The 23,134-nt window shown below is 30.7% G+C and overlaps 1 protein-coding gene across 2 annotated transcripts in view; it reads left to right on the top strand.

The window, feature by feature from the left end:
- The window catches only part of LOC118184073 (U3 small nucleolar ribonucleoprotein MPP10), a 79,457-nt gene that overhangs the window by 13,905 nt on the left and 42,418 nt on the right, over positions 1–23,134 (top strand). The window contains exons 4-6 of one of the 2 annotated variants that reach the window (XM_085815604.1): positions 5,889–6,057; positions 22,768–22,909; positions 23,004–23,071. In XM_085815604.1, the coding sequence (XP_085671730.1) occupies positions 5,889–6,057; positions 22,768–22,909; positions 23,004–23,071 (379 nt within the window). The remainder of the gene's footprint in view (positions 1–5,888; positions 6,058–22,767; positions 22,910–23,003; positions 23,072–23,134) is intronic. The other variant, XM_085815605.1, reaches the window with a different exon arrangement.

Below are 23,134 nucleotides of genomic sequence, written 5' to 3' on the forward strand. Positions count from 1 at the left end.
TCTATAAAACAAGATCATCTGCATACCCTGGAGAAGGCTTTGTCTTGTTTATTTAAAACCAGAAAAAAGCACTCCCATAGCTTACATTAATGAAGCACTGACTCAAAAAATCACTAATCCATTGATATAGATCTCCAGAAATATTTATATTCATTAATTTTCTGAGCAGGAGTCTTCTCCAGACTTAATCAAAAGCAGATTTAAATCAATAAAAAACACAAGGAAGCTTTGCTTCAGATGTAAACCATCCTTGATATACTGTGAAAAATGGGCAATGTTTTCAGTAGTACAAAAGGCTGTTTACACACATTTTTAGACGATTTTGCTTTAAAAAGAAAAAAAGGTACTTACGTATTAACGCAACCAGGCCAAAATTCGCATAAATCGCCAAATTTGGCAACCCTACGTATAGATGAAAGTTTATTTGTAAAAAGAAAAAATAACACTGGGCGTGTACTACCACAGCAATGGGTTTTCGGCGGAATTTGCCGAGAAAAGAGACTTTTTTTGTTACTGTACCTAACAGAAGCGCCGTTACCCTCATGGAAAAAATTTGCGAAAATATCAAGGAAGGAAGCATCATTTATTCGGATTGCTGGAAAGGATACAATACAAGTAAGTTCGAAAATGCTGGATTTCTGCATGGAACTGTTAATGATATAACTTTGTGGATCCCAACACAGGTGTTCACACACAACATGTAGAGCGCATGTGGGGCTCAGCCAAATGGTGCAACAAAAAACAGAGAGGAACAGCCCGTCATCATCTTGACTCATGCCTTATCGAATTTATATGACGCCAAGTTGAAGCTGTTAATGGCGAAGACGGTTTTCAATCAGTGCTAAAAGCAATAGCCAAAAGATTTCCGCCAAAAAAATAATTCTGCAACTTATTCAAATTCGAAACCGGAAGGGTTTAATTGCTATTTTATATTTTAAAACAAAATAATATAAAAAACTGTATTAAAAATAATCTGTAATTAATAAATGTGCATTTTCTTTCTATTCATACTCTTTTACTCAAACTTACAAATCGCGCCAACCTGGTTGCGATAATACGTAAGTACCGAAAAAAACTTATGCTTGGAATTTTTTTTAACTGCAAGTATATTTTTGAAAGTATAAATTTTCATCTGCTACTTGACAGTTTTGTTTTCAGCAAAATGTCACTTTTAAAAAAAAACAATGGATGGAAAGCTATGTTTGGCTTCTTCTCAAAAAAATTAGTCATATCTAGTTATGAAAAAAATGCTGTGAAAGCCATGGTTTCTCGATATGCAAAGCTATGATAGGGTAAGCACTGTCAACAAGAAAGGAAAAAACATCAAAGCTTTGCTTCAAGGAAAAAAAATTGTTCCAAACACATATCCAAGAAGGAAAAAAAAAAAAAAAAAAAAAAAAAAAGGACTGTTTTGAATATTGCAAAGATAAGATCTTTAATGTTAAAAAAAAATCTGCTAAGTCAAAGAAGAGTTACAAAATCATTAAAATGCTCACTATCAACTGGAAACAAAGTAATTAATGTCTATTTGAATCTGAAAAAGGCAGAAAAATATAATTTGTGCCTTCTTTCTACACGACATATCACAGCAGAACGCACTGCAGAATTCTTCATGAGAAATATTTGTCTGGATAAAAAATGTATTTAAATGATACAATGAAAAGAAATCCATTTATTATCATCAAAGGGGAGTAGAAAAACCTTTAAATCTTTAAAATGGTCCAAAGAATGAATCTAAAGAAAGTTTTTCAAAGGGATTTATTATTTTGTTGGGTTTTGATATAGCAACAAATAAAAATTAAAAAGAGTTGAGAAAACTGTTATGGTCAACTCCATGTATTATCAGGAACATATAATTTATACCTAGTTTTCAAATATGAAATACCTTCTCTTTATCCACAGTGCCATCAATCAGTAGAACTGCATCAAGGCAAAGCAAGCAGCCACACATCAAAATCCATTTTTAATTTTATGGAAAAAATAAAACAAGAAATGTGTATTAGGGTTATACCCTTCGCTTATATCTCTACTGAATCTCCCGACAATTACCTTGTGGATAATTGCGTTTTTGGACTTTTAAAGAGTGGTTTGTCCAAACACCGACGTGCAACCTCCTTGGACTTTGGAAAGCTGTTTAAGAGGAATGATATAAAATACTTCTGATACTACAAAAGGCTTTATTGTCTGTAGAAATTATGATATAGAAAGATAGTGAAGAATAATAGTTATCAAATAGAGCATTTAAAACAAAAAAATATAGGTAAAATATTTCTATAAATATAATGAAAATTGTCTTAAAAATGTGTGAACAGCCTCTGTATTGTCCCCTTTTCTAAAGCCAGCCTGTCTCGGAAATGTGATGGCAGCTGTCCACGAAAAACTGCAATCTATCCACAACTATTCTCTCTGCCAATTTGCAAAGGGTACAGGTGAGAGAAATTGGTCAGTAGTTCTGTAAATCAGAAGAACACTTACCAGGCTTCACAATTTGGGTGATAGTTGCCTTTCTGCAGAGGCTAGGAAAAGTGCCTCCCCCAAAACTTATTTATAAAGGGTAAAAAAGTTTTTTTGGCCTTAATCCTTTGAAGGTTGTTTGTCAATTTTTTAACCTTGGAAAAAATGCTAATTTCTCTACACCAAAAGCTATAATCATAAGTTTCTAGTGTTTCCTTTTTGATTCTAAATGGCAGCACCCCTATGAATGCTCAGTATTTTGCAGTTATGAAATTAATATACCTCATTCCAAGGTATCATGTTTGAAGATTGATAAATTCTATTGAAAGGAAAGGGAAAAATTCAAAATCTGTAAATATATGACAAACACATGCTGAACCTTTTATATTTACTGCCTTTCAATCAAAACTGATAATTAAAAGAAGATTACGTATACGTTTTTAATACCGGTATATAATATATACCGGCACCCCTACTGAGGGTACCTTGCCAATAGATGGCAGCACCAGGCTTCTCCTGTACTGTGTGAGATGACAACATTTCGTTACATTATAATAGTTTGTGATGTAATAATTTGTTTATGATTAACATACAAGCTGTTTAGGATACAGTATAATGTTCATGAAGGGATGAGGAGTTTACTGACCCTGCACCAGGACTGATTACAAGTATATTTGTTTCTTCTTCTTTTTTTTTTTTACTCAGCGCGAGTTTCATTCGTCTCTATTTATCTAAAATTTTAACTTCAGCACTTCACCATTTTCCAACTCACCAATTTCAATTGCCATCTGGGGTCAAAATTTTATACAATTGTAGGGGTCAAATGTGGCATGTTAGCCTCTAAAAGACACCTGTTGCTTTATGTTTTCCAAAATCCTAGAATGCAACGAAAATGAAAGGAGGTGATTGACAACTGATTTGTCATTCAGGAGTCACGTCTTCTTCCCTTGGTGTGATAAGATCACACAAAGAGAAAGCTCACTTAAAAGTACAGAAAATGGAAGTGCACTTAGGGTCCATCTCTTAGTGTAATCACAAAAACTGCTGATTCGAAAGCATGCTTTTATTCTTATCGTCTTTGTTAATTTCAGATGAAAGACTAGGGAACGCAAGAAAAATTTAGGGTTAGGTTACAAATAGAGATGAATTTTTGAGGTTGTTTTTGAAATAAATTTCACAATTGGTGAAATGAGATAAAATATTTCTAAGGCCCATTTTAGATGGAAACTAGAATTCATCCAAAAGTTGGAGGAGCCTCCCAGGGGCTCCCAGGAGCCCCTGGGAGGCCAAAGGGGTTGAAAATCAAAATAAGAGCTTGTGATATATAAAATATATGTGTAAAATAATAAAGTTGATGAGATGTATAAGATGTATAAAATAATAAAGTTGTTTAACGGCGTTTCTTCCTGAACAAAAAGATATATTACAACCTATATTTACAAAAAATAAAAAAGGGGTCCTTAAGGTCCTCGATAATCTAAAGTGTGTGTGCGTGGGGGGGGGGATTCTTGGTATCATAGCATGAACCATGGTTTTTTTACATATTATCTAAAGCATAAAATATGACTTCAAAAATGCAACATACTTTCTCATTTGAGTCCTAGTGTTTCATTTTTTTTTTATTTTTCGGCTGTTATATCTCCTTGTAATATTATACTAGTTCAGTTGTAGCATGATACGATTTACACATGCAGTGTCATATTCACTATTTTTTTTTTTTTTTTTTTTTTTTTTATAAAATAATAATATTGATTTTAAATCAAGTTCAAAAACTTTTTACCCATATTTTACATAAGTATGTTCAGCTGGGTTTCATCATCAAAGTGCATAAAAACATAAATTTTATTTTTAAAATTTTATAAGTTTTTGTCTTCAGACTTACATAACTCTATTCAAGCACCCATCTCTACAGATGCACATCAAAAGTACGCAAAATTAATTTAAAAAGCAAAAATTAAAGATTGGCAGCTACCTGGGAAAAAATGTCCTAGAAGGGCACCAGTATAAAATATATACCGGCTCTCAAAATTTACGATTTCGCTCCAGATCTTTTTTTAAGTTTCAATTTTGTGTCCCTTAGGGTCCATAAGTTATAGTTGTAGTTCATGCAAAATTTTACCAGAATTTAAATTATTTTATATACTGCTCCTTAAAGGGTTAAAGCCAAGTTCGAGTATAAATTCAGACTAGACCCCACCAGGTTCTGTACAGTTTTTTCTTTTGAGATGCTTCATGACATGTAGAATTTGTCATTAGTAAAAGGAGAGTTAACACGTTTGTCCCATTCAGGGCAATCACCTACAGAAGACAAAGACTTTTTAGTAAAATGAGGTCTAGGATAACAACTACTACTTTTACAATAAAATTTATTAAGAGCTATCACAATATCTTGATCTGATGATAGCAGTTTTCCAGAAATCTTGATAGGATGTTTGCAAGATTGATGTTGCTTGACATTGAGAGCAGACAGAAATTTATATGCTTTAGAACTATCTTTACTATTTTCCAAATTACCCAGAAAAGTCTGAAAACAGGTACGCTTAGCCTGCAAGATTTTCATTCTTAAGGTGGCATGTCTCTGTCTAAGAATTACACAGCCTTGTAATCTGCCAATAATTTCAGCAGTACGTCTAGCCTTATCTCTGTCCTCTTTCAAAGTTTGGATGTTGTCATTCCAAAAAGGTTTAGAATTTTTAACATGCCCTCTTACAATACAAACAAACAAAACAAAACAAAAAAAATTGTCAGCATTCCAAAATAAATTTGATCAAGATCTTATCATTATTATCATCTAAAACAAAGTCTTCAATCAGCCAGTAAGGGAGAGAAGCATACTGGCCAGTTGGCCTTTTTCAAATTCTATCGAGTTATTCTGGGTTCACTAAAAAAACTGTTTGATTTTTATGGCAACCTAAGAGCCTACTGATATTTGTTGTATCATATTACTGCAGTATGATCATCTCACAGAATGGAAAATGTCTTAAGATTTGTATTTGTAAAAAATTGTAGGGTTTTTTTTTTTTTTTTTTTTTTTTTTTTATGTTTGCTGCATTAATGTATCATTGAGCTAACATCACATATTTTTCAGGATATTTGATTAGTGTACAACTTGTGGGGCCTGAACAACCTGAACAGTGTTACATTCATAAGAGCTCTTGTTACTTTAATTTGAATTGCCATCATAAATTATGTTTTCATATCTAACAAATTATTTTGATTTAGAGAACATCACATATTTTTCTGGATATTTAATTAGTATTTCATATAAGTAATAAGTTGTGCAGTGTGAACAACCTGAAGATTGTTACATTTGTAAGAGCTCTTGTTACTTTAATTTGAATCACCCTCATAAAATAAGTTTTCATACCTAATATGTTATTTTTGTGTATTGTAACTTTCAATATTTTTAAAACAGAATTTTAAACTATTTTCAGTAGAAATCGGAGCATGTCAGATGATGTTTTGAATGAGGATTCTAATGATCAAATGAATGATGATAACAGAAATGATGAAAATTTAGGAAAAATGCAGCAGTGTGATATTTCTAAAAGTCGTGAAGATGAAAGTACTCAAAAAACAGCTTTTGAATTAGAGCAGGAAAAGGTAAATTTTAAAGATTAGTCTCTAGAAATTCTTATTCGTATACATTATCTTCATTCATTTTACTGTGGTTTAAGTATTCATTTCATTATAAAATATTAATTCAGCAGTTTTCCTTTGAGATAAAATAATTCAGTTGCATATGAATAACTTTTTCTTATAAATCAAAAGAGATTTAATAATTCTTCAATCCTTTGAAATAGATGGAACTTAATAATACGGAAATTTTATTTGAAATAGTTAGTTTTCTCTAAGTTTTTCCAGTTTTAATTTCATTTTGTGTATTTTGATTATTCATTTGTACAAAAATGTACAAAATATATTTGTACAAAAATATATTTATTAAACTTTGAGAATACATACTCAAGCAGATGGGCTTAAATGCACTCTTTTCAATGTTTTGAAAGTGAAAACATATTACACTAACAGTTATTGCTACTAAAGTCATCCTTTTTACAATAGTAAGAAATTCAGACTTGCAGAACAGTGCTAAAGGTCTGATTCTTTGACTTCTTTTAGCTGAAACTGAAGAAGCCACTGATAACATTGTTGAGTTACATGCTGATCTTTAGATTTGAGAGTATCTTATTCAGCCTTCAGTTTCATAAATATTTCCTTGAAAATCGGAAAGCTTTAAAGAATTAACTAGTAAACAACATGAGAAGGGATTTTAGCTCATGATATTATTTGTATTTATATATAAATTAGTAATGTAGCTATGGCATATTAAACTAAACTATAGTATGCATAAAAACATAAGGCTGTACTCTTATATGCGCCCTAAGATCAGCAAATGTAGCGATATGTGTTCTGCGCTGGTTTATGGAACGATTGCGTGTTGTATGGCAACTCTTTTGATGTTGAATACTTTTTTGCTGGAGTGTTTTAATTGCTCATTGGTTCGGGTCGTGCCTGTTTTGAAATGGCCTGTGTTGCAATGAGAGATGTGGTTGCAAGAGGATCTAGGAGATTATTTTTAGTGGCTGTGCATGATAGAAGTAAGGAAACACTGATGCAGTGTATTAAAGAGTGGATTGAGCCTTGCACAGCTATTTTTTTGGGATGGCTGGAAATTTTACAAGGATTTAGGAAAAGAAGGTTTTGAACATTTGTTTGTTAACCATAGCATGAATTTTCTGGATAGTGTGTCTGGCTGTCATATAACTACGATAGTGATTACGTGGTGGCATAAAATTGGTATTTCTGCTGTTCGAAAAAGCATTCATTCATGGTAAGTGCATTTTATTTCATTCTTGTTCTTATTTTGTACAATGTTATGTTCATTTTTTTAGTATGAATTTCTGTCGTTGTTTTTTTTTTTTTTTTTTTTTTTTTTTTTTTTTTTTTTTTTTTTGAAGTGTGTGAAATTTATTTTAGTTGTTTTAGTTTATTTCGTTCATTAGTGCATAGTGCCTAGATTGTGCAATTCGTAGATGTTTTTTAAAGTTGAAACAGAACGCTGTGTACATGGTATTCTTTGAAATTTATTGCTGTTGTGTTAATTTATTAAAGCAAGGTGTGCGTAGTTTGTAGATTCTTTTGCTGCCTAGATTGTGCAATTTGTAGATATTTTTTTAAGTTAAAACATATTGCTGTGTACATGGATTCTTGTCAAATATTTTTGGTTAGAAACTTTATGTTTTTACTATTTAAATTTTTTGTTTTTGTTTCAGATTTTTAGCTTAAATTGTGTGATCAAAATGTGTTTTTCGCATGTGCGAAAACAGCGTTTTTGGAGACATTTTAGGCTTAAAGTTCGAAATGTAGACAAAAAATTTAGATGGTAATATGGCACCATGGAGTTTTTCACCAAACATTTTTGGCGAGAAATTTGGCGACTTGAGGCTGCCTGCCATACGCTTAAACTAATTTTAAGATAAATATATATTAAATTTAGTTTTTTTCACAATAATGTTTTAAATATATATAAATAGCAGTCATGTGAAAACATTAATAAATTTCTGCTTTTATGATGAATTCTTTTTGCCTTAAAATAGCACAAATAGTGCTTTTCATGTTAGTCAAAAAAAAATAATAATAATAATAATAACACTATAGAAATATTAAATAAAAATGCATAAGTATATTTTCAGAATACATACTGGGAAGGCCAGATGGATGTGAAATCTATCTGATTGAAAATTAATTAATGCTAATAATAGATTTCATGATACATTAAACGAATTTCACTTTTATTTTTGTTTTTCAATTAACACTTGCAAGTTTTTGCTGTAACTGTTAAGGCCCGTTTCCACTACTGCGTATGAATGCGTTGCGTCAGTTGAAGACACGCCTACGGCATCCGTACAAGCATTTCCACTACCGTGTATCCATACATTATTTTTATTTTCCGCCGCTAAGTGTCACTGTAATATTTTGGCGCCAATCAACCAGTTCACGAGTTACGATGCTGAACATCTGAATTTTTCCCGCTTAAGTGAGTATTGTTTGTTTTGGATTTGATATGGATCCTGATGTAAAATGCAGAAAAGTTTTGTTTCTTTTACTTTCAAAGAAACGGAAGCAAAACGGGGTGGTTATGAAAGGAAATTCCATGTTATTGGAAACTTTTATTTCTGCTTATGAACTGTGACAGTAAAGTACGCTAGCAATTTTTAGATAAGTAAGATTATAATGCATATTATGAACGTCACTAATTGCATAGAAGCTGAAGTAAATTTTAAAAATTTCTTTGTGTTTCTAGAAGCCTTAAATATTAATGAAATAATATATATATATTATTATAACTAAACTGTTCTGTTACTGAAAAAAATAAATAAATAAAATAAAAAAGTTAAATGAATTAAGAAATAGTTGGTACTTTAAAAATACAGAGCAACTGTAAAGAAAGGTTCACAATACTTACACAAAATTTGCAATGCTTGTATATCGCTGACTGCCATGTGAGATTGTATATTTGTAAAATATGCCCAAATTTGGGGAGAAAGCAGGTATATATATACAATTTTAGCATCGATTTCTTCATTTTTAATTTCTTCAGGATTATAGCTGGATAATTTATTAGAAATCTCGTTTGTTTTAAAAGGCACTATGAGCAGTTATATTTTATGCATAATTCATAAAATATTATTTTTAATTCATATTTCTTTTTATAGAAGAAGTTAAAAAATAAGCTTTTTCTCTTTATATGTGTATATACACACATTAGGTAAAGAAAATAGAAATATTTAATTAATTAATTAATTCCTGAGCTTCTGCTGGAGAGGACTGAATTTAAAAGCAATTATAGTAATTTTTTTTAAATGTTTAGTGCATTAATACTGTCTCATGTTAATTGTAGAGCTGGAAACATCCCAAAGTCTGAGCACATGAATGTACATTTACATAAAAGTGAAACGAAAAAAAAAAAATACATATGTACAGGGTATGCTTTAAATTCGTATTATATAATTTTCAAAATATTTGTGGGGAAAATTTAAATAAATAAGATCATAAATGAAACATTATACTATTTTGTGCATATAATAATAGAAATAAATTATAAAACACGAATATAGATCAAATTGGAACAAAAAGCCAAGAAAGTTGCAGACAGGATGGAAAAAGTGTTTGGGATTCGAACTCACTACCCTAAAAGTTAAACCTCATTAACGTCAGCTTTACCACTAAGCTATCACGACATGTGAACGATGTGCATATTTTGACTTATATTCATCATCAAGTAAATAAATTCTTAAAACTAAAATTTTTGGTCCTATTTCAATTTGCTATCATCTAAAAAATTCACTAGAGTTTCTTCTTCAGCTTCTAGTACATTTCTTTCAAAAAACATTATCTTTTAAAGTGGCATTTCGATTGAAGTTAAACAGGCTGCTAAAAATATATTCCATGCGCTTACAAATTATATGTTAGCCAAAATAGTATATTTATAAATCGAGAAGTACAAATTTAACATACTCTTTAATGCAGTAGAATATTTAAAAGGCTATCAAATTTAATTAATTCTTTTAGTTGTTACCTATTTCAAAAGAAAAAAATAAATCTTTTAATCATATCATATCTGATTTGCGATAGCAGTTTGATATAGTCAGACATTCGTTTTCATTAAAGGTAAACGTGTAGGCAGAACTAGGAAATAATTGTCAGAACAAATTTTGCTATTTCATAGACTTGGAATTATAGTTTTTGCGCCTGAATTTCTTGAACGCCTGATTTTATCTGCGAACAAGTACTGTTATTACAGTTATCTTATTTTTCTTATCTTTTCTAACTAATTTCAGCTGATTGCTTTTTCAGCACATGGATTTCTCGCTATAATGTTAATTCGGAAATAAGTATTTTTTTATCAAAACATTCTTTCCCTAAGTGGAGCATTTATCGCTACTTTTGCCGCCATTAATTTTTGGTGATAACACCTGATTGCTCTTTTTTTACCACGTGAACCAAATTCATCCGCAGACGTACGGATAGGATTTGAATATTGTTGAACTCCATCCGTACGTCATCCGTCACCGCACAACGACCGGATTGCAGATGTCAATCAAAGTGAAGTCGCTCGCTGATTGGAGAAACACATACACAATGCAACACATACGCAGCAGTGGAAACAGGCCTTTATAAATGCATTATTATGGATCATCAACATTATTATGCAACATAAATTCCTCATAAAATACTGAAAATATTTTTAACTGGTATTTATATACTTTTTTATGCATACCAATATATACATATATTTTTAAAATATACATTGCATTACTAATTTATTTTTATGTAGAATTTCATTCATTCAATTTTTCTAATATTACAAGGTTTGTACGGTCCTTAAGAGTCCTTAAAAGTCCTTCGGCTTCTTAAGATCGATTTTTGGTCCTTAAAAAGTCCTTAATTTCAACCAAAATCAGCAGAAGGTCCTTAATTTTAATCATCTGAAATTTCTGTCTGTTTTTATGACTGCCATTTTGAGTGTGAATTAGCATTTTGGAGAAATATTTTTGGCGATTCTCTGACAAATATGATTATCTTTTGAATGGGTTCATGGGTTACAATTTGTTCCTTTTTCTAATATAAATGGTGGGATACTCGAGTTTCTGCGCAAGAAGTGATACATAAAGCATTTCAAAATTATTTAATTTTTTCTAATTAAGAGATCTTAAACAACTTTTTGCTTTTGGGGATGTGAATTCTTTTATTAAACTGTTCTAAATTTGACAACTTATCAACATTTTGGCATTTTTTTAAGATCAGTTTCTATAGAAAATTTTTAATTCCATGATCTGGGAATTTTTCAATGATTTTTTTTAACATTGTAACATTGATCAATTTCATTAAAATAATGGTAATATATTGAAATTATATTTAAAAAATAACATTAAAATGAAACATTTTTATTTTTTGCTGTCATATTATAAAGTTCCATTTTGACCACTTATTATGCAATATTTTGAATCTAAAAAATAAACAAGGTATAATGCTATAAAGTGCAATATATGAAACAGTTCTTAGTAAAAGCAAAATAGCTATGCAATTAATTAAAAATATCTTTTGAATTTTTTCATGGTAAGAGTTTTTCCAGTGGAATTGTCTTAAAATATTCAGAATTCTCAGAATGTGCATCAGTTTTCTCTATAAAATTAATTTTGCACTTTTTACCTCTGATTCCCCCCCCCAAAAAAAAAATATTTCTGGCTTTTTCCTGTTACAGAATTCGTAGGTATAATTTTTCTTTAGGATTTTAGACATTGCAGCTTGGAACGTTTAGAAGGATTTGAAGGCAAGATTTATAGACCCACAATTCTAGAAGATTCCAAAAAAAAATGGAACAAAATGAAAGATGTCTCCATAGTATAATACGTAATGGATGTATTTTACAGAAAGCTTGCGATGAATTTCTTACTTTTTGGAGAACGTCTGGAAGAACAATGAAAACATAATATTTGAATGTTTTGCTTCTGATACTAGAATCTTTTTCTTAACATGTTTATCTTCCTTTTATTTTCTCTACTTTTCACTAGACACAAGCAGGGATAATATCAGAAATGCTTCTTATGTTATCACATGAACAGCCATTATAGAAATTTTTTTATTATTAAAGAAATTGAAAGCTGACAGTTTAAAAAATTAAGCTAATATGTCTTAATGCATCAGCCACAGGGCTGGCACTAGGCATTTTCCAACATGATGCAATCTCTGTGGATCCTAAATTCTGCTGCCAATGCTTGCTCTAAATTCTAAAAGTTTTCAAATTTAGATTTTGTTGCTCAGTATGTCACTAAATTCTAAAAATTCTGCCACACCAGCTCTAACTGGCCCTTACCATATATATTTCATATTTCTTCTGAATGTTCATATTACTAAAGAACAGCTTTTTCTATACATTCTAAATGTATTTATTTAGAATAACAGAAATCTTTAATTAAATCCAAAAATTCAGAAATGAAAAGGAAGTGTGTTGAAGAAAGACACTGAATACATAAAGAGATAGAAAATTGTTCCTCAAAGATATGCACAGTTATTATTATGTAAATTACCCAGTTGTTTATAATTTCAGCCTTTACTATAATTTCCCATTTTTGTTTCATCACCAGAATGCAAGTCACTTAGACAGTTTTTAAACTTAGGTTTTTGGAATATAAGACAGAGTGTGTTTCTCACCTCTACTTGCTTACTGCATTAGTTCCTACCAGCTCTGATAATTTGTAATTATTTGTCTTTACATTATCGCTGATGATATTTGAATTTGTTACGATGATAGAGTTAGTGAGCTGCTTAAATTAAAATTAAATTGTATAGTCTTTGACCAGTAGTCCATATTTTTAGTTTGAATTTGACTCTTCTTGTTTAATTACATCATCAGAACCTGTAATTGATTTTGTTAGCATCAGAGCATGCCTTTAAGTTTTAAGTTTTTTTTTTAATAAGAAGCTTATTTAAACCTTTGTCTGATATTGTAGTTACTTTCAGACATAGCAATAATATGCTTCACGTTTGTTGCGAGTTTGGGAATAACAAACCCATATGCATATTTCAAATTCAGTAATTTAAAAATTTTTGTATTAAAAAAATATAATGAATTCAAAAGTACTCTGCTTGACATATGCCGTAATAGTAATAAATTTAATCATTATGATTCCAATCCCTTCTACTAAAATATATTATATTGTCATAAATTTTTTATCTCAGTTTTTAGAATGGCATCATGTAAATGTAATTCTATATCTGAGTACTTTAACCCTTTCGTGATGGCACACCTTTGTTTGAGACTCTCGTGCAGGACAGAAGGGAATCAACAGGTCTCGAGAGGTTCACAAGTTAGGAGATGAAGCACACAGAAACTAGCGAGAGCATTGGTTTGCATATTGGGACAAATCTCTAATTCTGAGAAAAGATGCTTAAAGAAAAGGAAATCACTATAAACTAGCCAAAAAAGTATGTCTGGGAAGGCTTCAAATTAAAATGACGGATAAATATTTTGGAAAGTGTTGTTGTTACAAAACGTAAATGTTTTGTAGCTTTTAATGTATAATTATCCTAATATCATTTAAGAAGCAGTGTCATAAATTACATGTATGTTAAACTGTGGAATTTTATTAGATTTTGATTTTAATAAGGCTTTTTTAGCAAGTATTGTTAAAAAATAAAATTTTAATAGTAGTCATGTAAATCCATAATGACTAAGGTTATCAAACTACCTTATTTAATTATTTATAACTAACTGCTTACCTTTAAAAATTTTCTCTACAAATTAAAGCAAGTTATTGCCTTTCATTAATACTCACTGTGGTCACAAGATAAATTACAAAAATGTAAAAATTCAAGTAAAACTTATTCTTTGCATCTACTGAGACTTAACATAATACAAAACAACTTATCACCTCTGATGCTTTAATAACTTATTTTAACTTTAAAGTATATTAACTGGGTTACAAGCCCTGGAACTCTACATGAAGCTACGATACTAATTGCATCAAACACAGCCTGACTAACTTTCAACACTTGCCAACCATGCTTGTATCAAGCCTTTCAGGTTTGCTATAATCAGCAGGTCTCTCTCTAGACAAGCAGCAGTGGTGACAACATTCAGTCTTTTGTTATGAATCATGCTGATTATGATCTTATTTCTCATTTTAACCTATGCCATTTGACATAAAATCTACCTGCTATTTACTAAACCTGTAGACTGACCAAGTATGTGACAAAATGAGACATAAAAAATATTAACAAAAAGCTAAAGTTAGTAAAATGTAAATGTCACTTATCTTCTTTCAAATATGACCAACTATTATAAGTGTGAAATATTTAATGCTACTTGATCAATTGGATATATTTTATTCTCAAACTTATTAATAATTATGTTAACTAACTCATGTTTAGTATTAATGCATACTACTTAGGGATCTATTTTATTTTTAGGATAGTATTACAAAAGTGAAATTTAGGCATAGATAATATTTTTAATTTAATTTTTTCAGTTCCCATTTGCTCATAGGTCCTTAATTTTTTTCATTAATGGTCCTTAGAAATCCTTAAAAGTACTTAATTTCTGTGTGCAGAAATGTGTGGGAACCTTGTTATATGCCTTTTTAAATTGAGATGGTAATACTCATCATTTTCAAAGATTGAAATGCTGGTGCATGAAGTTATCATCTATAAAAAGTATTCACCTGAAATCTTTGAATTGCAGATCACATGAATTGTCACAAATAAATGATGTTCCGGCATCTAATAGTAGACATTCTGTGTTTCATGCATTGATTTTATTATAGCTAAAAGTATTCATAAATTTGCTAAAGAATTAATTTATTGAGATTTATTTAAGGAAAAACACTAATATGTAATTCAAATATATGGTTTAAATATTTTTGTTGGTATTAATAGTGCATATTTGTACTATTAAATTTTTCTTTAAATGTATACAAAAATTCATATTTAGATTAAAGTGTGGTTATCTTGGATTTTGTTCTATTAGTTCAACAAGCTAGTTGCATGCATTTTTTATAGCTCTTCTTAGTAAAGTAGTCACTTTTCCTTAAAAGAACTTGTACATTGGCATCTATTTCTTGCTTATGCAAATAATCATCATAATCTAATAACAAACCCATATGCATATTTCAAATTCAGTAAAAAATTTTTGTATTAAAAAAATATAATGAATTCAAAAGTACTCTGCTTGACATATGCCGTAATAGTAATAAATTCCATCATTATGATTTTAATCTCTTCTACTAAAGTATATTATATTGTCAAATTTTTAATCTCAGTTTTCAGAATGGAATCATGTAAATGTAATTCTATATCTGAGTACTTTAACCCTTTCGCGATGGCATACCTTTGTTTAAGACTTTTGTGCAGGACGGAAGGGAATCAAAGGCAGTCACCATACACGACGGAGATTTTGCATCACTAAGCCTAATTTGATTTAAAAAATCAGAAAAAAAAATTTCACCTCTAGCATCGTAATTTTTGGTATCATTTTAGATTATTACTTGAGCTCTTATATATGTTAAAATTAGCACTTAATAACATTTTTTTCTTTATTTTCCATGAAAATATACTTAAAAAATTGCTTATCTTGTAAGCACTATTCAAATTATTCCAAAGTTTTAATTGTTAAAATCCATCAATGAAGTTTAAAATTAATAAAACAACACAATAAAGACTATTTACAGTAAGAAATAACAACATTTAAAATGAAGACTATGGTAAATCTCGAAGCACAGAGAAGTATCACTTTCTAACTCTTTAGAAAATGAATCATCACTCTCATCTGTGTTAGTAAATGGTTCATTAACCATATGAGGGTATTCTTCCTGTGATAAATAGTGCCTTCCCTCCATAATAGGCTGGAGGTGAAGCCGCCCCCCCCCTGCCCCTGAGCTCAATGGTGGATTGAAAAACAGTTTCGCTTTCGCAGTGCTTTTGTGTTCACTTGGCTACTTTAAGAATTGCTGGCTCGATTATTTTTATTCATCTGAAAAGTATAAAATTCCAAGCATATGTGGGACTGAAATATTTCTAAAATGAGTAAGTGAAATTTTAAAATTAAAATTTTGTTCTATATTGCAATACGTCTTTGGTGGTAATGTTTACAATTAGACATAAATTTACTGAAAGCTTTCCAACTGCATCAAATGTGTTAGAAGTTAACAAACTTTAAAAAAAAAAGTTTTTACTAAGCAATTTTTAACCAGAAAAGTTTAAGCTATAAAAAATTAAATAAATTGAATAAAGATAACTGCACATCCGTTAACTTTAATTCTAAAATTCAGAAATTTGAGCCTGTTTAAAAGAGATAATTTTCTTTACATTTGGTCTTATTTCACTTAGTTTTAACTATAAATTATGATCCACTTTTAATTTTGTTCTGTATTTATTTTTCAAATATAATGTGGGAAAAAAGTCTTCTTCACACAACTAGGTTGTACGAAAAGGCAATAAAAATGTAATAGCTTTATTTGAAATGCCTTTAAATTCTTTTTTTCATTTTTTTGTGGTTAATTGATCACAGGAAATGTCTATCAATTGTTCTTCACATGATAAAATTTCAGGTGCATTTGAACAAAATGGATTTTTAATCAAATTTTCTTTTTTTAGAATCCTCAGAAAAATATTTTTTGAAATTATTTATCAATGAAAAACAATGATTTCTAATGTCCAATGCTAACTTTTCTTTTATTATCAAATTACTTTCGGTTAGAAAACTTTCTAAAAGTGGTAAAAGCTTAAAATATTATTATCCAATTCTCTGCTCATTAGCTCGAGGTTTTTTTTTTTTTTTTTTTATCATTGCATTTATTTTATCTCTAATTGTAAACAAAGTAACACGTTGTCCTTATAATCCTAAATTTAATTCCTTTAACTTTCCAAAAATATCAGCTAAGTATGCTAAGTGTACCAACCATATTTCACTAAATAAACATTTTTGCAGTTCAAATTTTGAATCGTAGAGGAAAATTAAATTTGAATTTCTGGTCACAGTTCAAAAAGATGATTTGAAACTGCCTCTGGATAACCACCTTACTGCGGAATATAACAAAAGCATTTCATATTCACTGCCCATTTCTTGACATAAAATCATAAATATTCTTGAATTTAAGGTTTGGCTTTTAATAAAATTAGCAACTTTAATTTCTTGATTCAAAATGATTTTCAGGTTTTTGAGGATTGTTTTGGCTACTAAAGCTTCATGATAACTCCGTAACTGTACTCCCGAACTCTGTAACTGTATACGGCAGTGCACTTATTGCATGCATTGTCATTCTCAAACATAAAATTATCAATTACTTTGAAAGTTTCATTTGCAGTTGCTCTACCATGAAGAGATTAAAAAAAAAATGCTTTTCGAGAATTTATCTTCTTTGAAACATATGTAAACTAATAATTGAAGATTAAAAACGTATGTAAACTAATGATTGAATATTTAGTTCATTATATCAGTACTTTCATCCAATTGCAGTAAAAAATACTTACTGTGCATTATTTTTTGAATAAATGTATTTTACCATTTCATCAATTCATCGACATACTGTATCATTTGATAATGGAATATTATGAAGTTCATTAGCTGCTTTTTCGTTGAACATGTTAAAACGATATCTTTAGCTGTGGTAATACAGTACAAAGTTCGTAATCTAGACGTCCATTATTCGGAATGATCTATAATCCGGACCTCAAAGCCACAAACTTTTATTTGTGCGTGTGTGCTTTATGCATGTGCGTTAATGCACATTTAAGCATGCACATGTGCTTTGGCAGGATGTGTCTATAGATGCGTTAAAAAATGCGTGGCATAATTTATGGCCAGCTGTCATATTTCATGGTGAGGATGATGAAGATGATAGCCACGAATTTGAAGGTTTTTGGACATCGCAAACTAAAGATGAAATTTTCCAGTTATTGGATTTTGTAAAGAAATGTGGAGGAGCGGTAATAAATGAAGATGATATAACAGAAGTTTTTCATTGCGGCGACAATGCTCCAATCATCAATTAATTAACTGACGGCAAAATCTGTAGTATGGTTCTAGATCCAGAGAATACTGCTTTTGAAAGGTGGAACTTTGTAACTGAACAAGAAATTATGTCTGTTTATAGAATTAAAGAGAAAGTATTAGCACAAAAACGAAGCAACTTAAACAACTTACAATGAAAGAAATGTTTAATAAAGTAAACAAATAAATATTAAGTTTTTGTGTGTGTGTAAATTTTGATACCTTTTAGATCATAATTGCTCTTTATTTCATATTTTAATTATATAATTTCTGCATGCCATCTTACAAGATTTAAATTGATGATCTATAATCCGGGAAAACCCATAATCCAGAATCGCTTTAGCCCCAAAGAGTCCAGATTACGGACTTTGTACTGTATATAGGTTTTGTCCAACAGTGTGCCTGTCCAGTGTTGGCAGTTCTTATGCTTACTAGGTAACTAGCTTCCAAAGCCTTTTCACTTGAAGTAACTAACACTTGAAAACACATGAAGCCTAACACTTGAAGTTCCAAAGCCTGTTCACCTGAAGTTATTACTTGTTTCTATTTTTGAACTCGTAATTTCCTCTTAAAATATACTTCAGACTTATCCTTTAAATTGGCATGCTTAGATTCAAGATGTGTTAAGTAACAATGGTTCTATACTTTGATTGAATAATAGTTCACTACAAACAACTCACTGAGGTTGAAGGTCCATTTCATTTTCATTCCAAGTAAGCCCAAATGATAAATAACTTTCATTATATTTTCTATAAATGATTTTTCTTTTCTTTTCAATATTCTTAGTGCTAGCAGATTGTCCTGAATCCATTACCTGTGAATCATCACTTTTCCACTGAGTTAATCCTAGCCATTTTTCCATTTTGAAAATCTGGGTTTGTTTTATTATTTTTTCACAAATATTTAAATGTGCAATATGTTACAAGTTCTTCAAAAACAAATGACAATATTCTCAAATCACATAGAAAAGTAAGGAATGAAGAGCAAAAGAATACAAAATACCTGTTGTATCAACATAAACAAACAAACAAAAAATCATTCTAATTGAAAATAGAGCAATATGAGCCTGGAAATGGTGGCGACATTAAGTGTAGACCTACTAATAAATTGATCATCTCTATAAAAATTAATGAGATACTATTATCTTTTTACAGGAACTTGTTTTTCTTTCTTGTTAAATACAACATCCATTTCTATTACTTCTTTTAAAAACAACATTTATGGCAAATTTTGTTATGTCTACAGTTAACAGATTATTTATTAAGGATTATTTTGTTAAAGTCTATGAGCTGCTTGAATAAAGCTCAGTTTGCATACATTTATGAGTATTAGAGAAAAAACTTAAACAAAATGTTGGGATATTTAATTTTAAAAAATAGTTTGTTTCTTTGCATACCACCTATTTTTCTCTTGCGTACCACCGGTTGAGAGTCGCTGGTATAGAGGAAAAGTCACTCCAAAAACCTATGGAGTTCGGACAATCTGTGTCTGTTAGTGAAAAAGTTATTTTATATTTTGCCTAATGAAACTGTAAAATAAGAAAGTACATTGATAAACTGTTTTTATAAATGTATTTTATTATATAAAATATTAAATAATGGTATTTAATAATAAGAAGAAATCTGTATTAACGCGATCACGCTGGTATATATTTCTGGTGGATCACGCTGGAGTCTTCCCATCAGGCGACATACTTTACTAGTGGGTAACTCATAAGACTTCCATCAGGCAGCATGCATCATTAGTGGGTAATGCACAAGTCTCTAATCAGGCAGCGTTCATTGCCAGTGGATCACATTTCAAATATTCGATCAGATGCTGCATACCATTAAAAATATAATTTGTTAATAACTGAAAAAAATTGCCATGTAATTGAAAGTTTAAATAATGGTAATTTAACGCATATTAATTGAAAAACTGTAGAACTTATTTTATTCTAATATTATAAATATAAAACGTAACTAACATAATTGTATATTTATTTCATTGCAATTTTTAAAGCATTTTAAAGAGTGCTGGCTAGCCCTTATAACGATTACAATAGGTCATTACTTTTTTTAGTTTTCTTTGTGTCATACTGTCTATTTTTTCTTTTTTATAACCATAAATCATAACATTGACATATTTTTATAAGAAATTAGTTTATAGTCATGCAGAATAAAATGTATCAAATTAAAAAAGAAACTTGCCAGTGTAAAATTTAAAGTTAGAAAAAACATGCAGTCTTTATTTAGCATAAATTTAAACAAAACTAACGACTTTAAGGTTGATATGATAATTTGATTTAGATCCCTCTTTCTTAGGGGGGGAAAAAGGTTATATATATTGTATTAGTATTAGGTAAAATCAATAACCACAAATGTATGGATAACAGAATAAGATGGAGAATTGTCAGCAAACTGGAGGCATGGTAATCCCAAGCACATGTGGCTGCAGATCTCAATGTAATGCCCAGTGTCATCTGCAATTTGTGCAAATAGTTTCAGGACAGAGATCCATATCGACAAGATATGGATAAGGTTGACCAAGCTCAACAAGCATGAATGAGGATCGTTATTTGGCATTTTGAGTGTTGCGACACTGGCCTGCTATAGCTTTTTATCTCTCACATGAGCTGTCTGCTGCTACTGGAACTCGAGTCTCACAGTGTATAGTTTTTGAAAGGCTTTATGAGATAGAGCTGTATACCAGAAAACCTGCTGTTTGCATCCTGCACACTGCAACACACAAGACAGCACATTTAATACTGTGCAGGCAACATGCATTTTGGACCAGGCTTCTGTGAAGCACTATTCTTCTTGCAGATGAGTCAAAATTCAGCATAGACATTGATTCTTGACATATTTGGTCTATCAGAAAGTTCTGTCCGTTTTTGGAATAAAACAAAATACAAATTTTTCTTACCCTCAAAAAAACTTTAAATGATATAATTGCCATTATTTATTTGCCAGCATGAGGGCAATTTGTATATCTCTTTTTTGAAAAATGTAAGGACAAAAACAAATGATAGTCTGAGAGTGCTAAGTCCAGTAAACATGGTGGATGCGACAGAATTGCCCAGCCAAGTTCTGCAATTTTTTTACGAGTCCCCAAAGCAGCATTTGGCCTAGCATTATCATAATGCAATTTGATGTCCTTCCTATTGAACATCGCCGGCCTCTTTTCTTCGACTGCTATCTTTAAATTATCCAATTGCTGAATATACTTCTCCGAATTAAGCTTCTCGTTCAGTTTTAAAAGCTTATAATGTATTTGTCCTCGAATGTCTGACCATATGCACAACCATTTGCTTATTCAAATTTGGTTTAGAGGTGGAAGAGCTAGGTTTTCCGAGCTCACAATATGCGCTTTTCCTTACGATGTTTTTGTAGATAATCCACTTTTCATCATCCAGTTCGAGAAGGGCTCGATTTTGTTCCAAGCAACCAGTGATGTGCATATGATGACTCGACCATCCAAATTCTTCTGACTAGATTAATGTAGCCCCCATCTTGAATATTTCCACACCAATCCTATCTTCTGAATGTGATCCGAAATGGTTTGCTGTGCTAAATTAAGCCTTTCTGCTATCTCTGATTTCAGAAAAGGCTCTTGCTCCAACGTGGTCTTAACATCGTTGTCAATCAAACATAGTCGCCCCCAATTTGGCTTATCTGAAATGTCAAAATCAACTGTTTCAAATTTTTCGAACCATCTTCTCCATGTCCTATCAGAAACTGTACCTTCACCAAGCACTTTCAATAAATTTCTACATGTGTCTGTAGCATTTCTTCTTTGTTGGAATTCATATAAAATACAGTGGCGTAAATGAACTTTAGCAGTAGCCATGGGTACACTGTCGCTTCACACTTAAGACTAATCTGAATCAACTTTGTTTTTGTTAATTTGCTACATCACTATGTATACATTAAGCGATAAAAATAGAGAGCCGAACATGCTCCAAATAAACGTGCTTACGTGTCGAAAATTGTTGTCACAGAAATGGACAGAACTTTCCAGTAGACCAAATACCTGTATCTGGAGAGCCTGGAAAATGATACCATCCTCCCCTCATCAAAGAAAAGAATCAATATGCTGGTAGATGTGTAATGGTTTGAGCAGGCATTATCTTGAAGAGCTGCACATGCCTGTATGTATTTGACAAAAGCTGCCTGACTACTATGAGATATAGAGGGGAAATCTTAAGACCCTATGTTCAAATTTTCAGTGGCACAGTTGGTCCTGGGTTCCTGTTAATCGATTACAATGCTTATCCACATAGGGCTCAGCTGGTCAACGATTACCTGAAAAGTGTGAATGTTCACTGCATGAATTGGGCAACCAAATCTCCTGATCGTAACCTATAGAGCATGTCTGGAATACTTTGGGAGGGCAATTTTATCTTGTCAACCCCCTCCTAGAACCATCTCATTGAAAACTGGGATCGACTGCTACAGGTACTCTTCAACTGCCTCTTAGCCAGTATGCCATCACGTTGCATGACCTCTGGCTGTGAGAGGAGAAGATTCATAATTTCCAATTCATTATCACAACTTGTGTTTTAAATATCCCTGCAATTTGAGCTTTACTGATAATCATGTGTACATAAAATGACTTTTGAATGGTACATCTGTTTCTCTGTTATAAATGTATATTCAAGCCAAATTTTGTTAAAATCTGCTGATCAGTTTTTCAGAAATTTGGCATAACATACATATTTTCTTAATTTTGCATACGAATATATATATATATCCTATTCAATAACATTGATGAATAAATTTCAGATAAAGAAGAAAATTGAAGAATATGAAAAAAACATGTTAGAACCTTTACCATGGCACTTAACAGGTGAAGTTGCTGCAAGTAGTCGGCCTATTGATAGTCTTGTTCATCAGCAAACAGATTTTGATAGTAATGCAAAACAAGGTAGGGATATTTCTTATGCCCTTTATTCAATACATTAAAAATTTGATTTTATTATGTTAGAATGTTCTATGTATGCATAAAATTTCTGTTACAGATCTTGTTGTTGATAGTGTATTGAATGAAAAAATAGAAAGCATAATCAAAATGGCTATAATTAATAAGGTAAAGTACTTGTTTGGCTGTGTTAAATGTTTTCTAAATTGTGTTTTCTTTGAAAACATTAAA

This window comes from Stegodyphus dumicola, chromosome 4, assembly GCF_044657685.1.
Source record: "Stegodyphus dumicola isolate Sdum_Otavi_A_Nest chromosome 4, ASM4465768v1".
Classification (NCBI taxonomy): Eukaryota; Metazoa; Arthropoda; class Arachnida; order Araneae; family Eresidae; genus Stegodyphus; species Stegodyphus dumicola.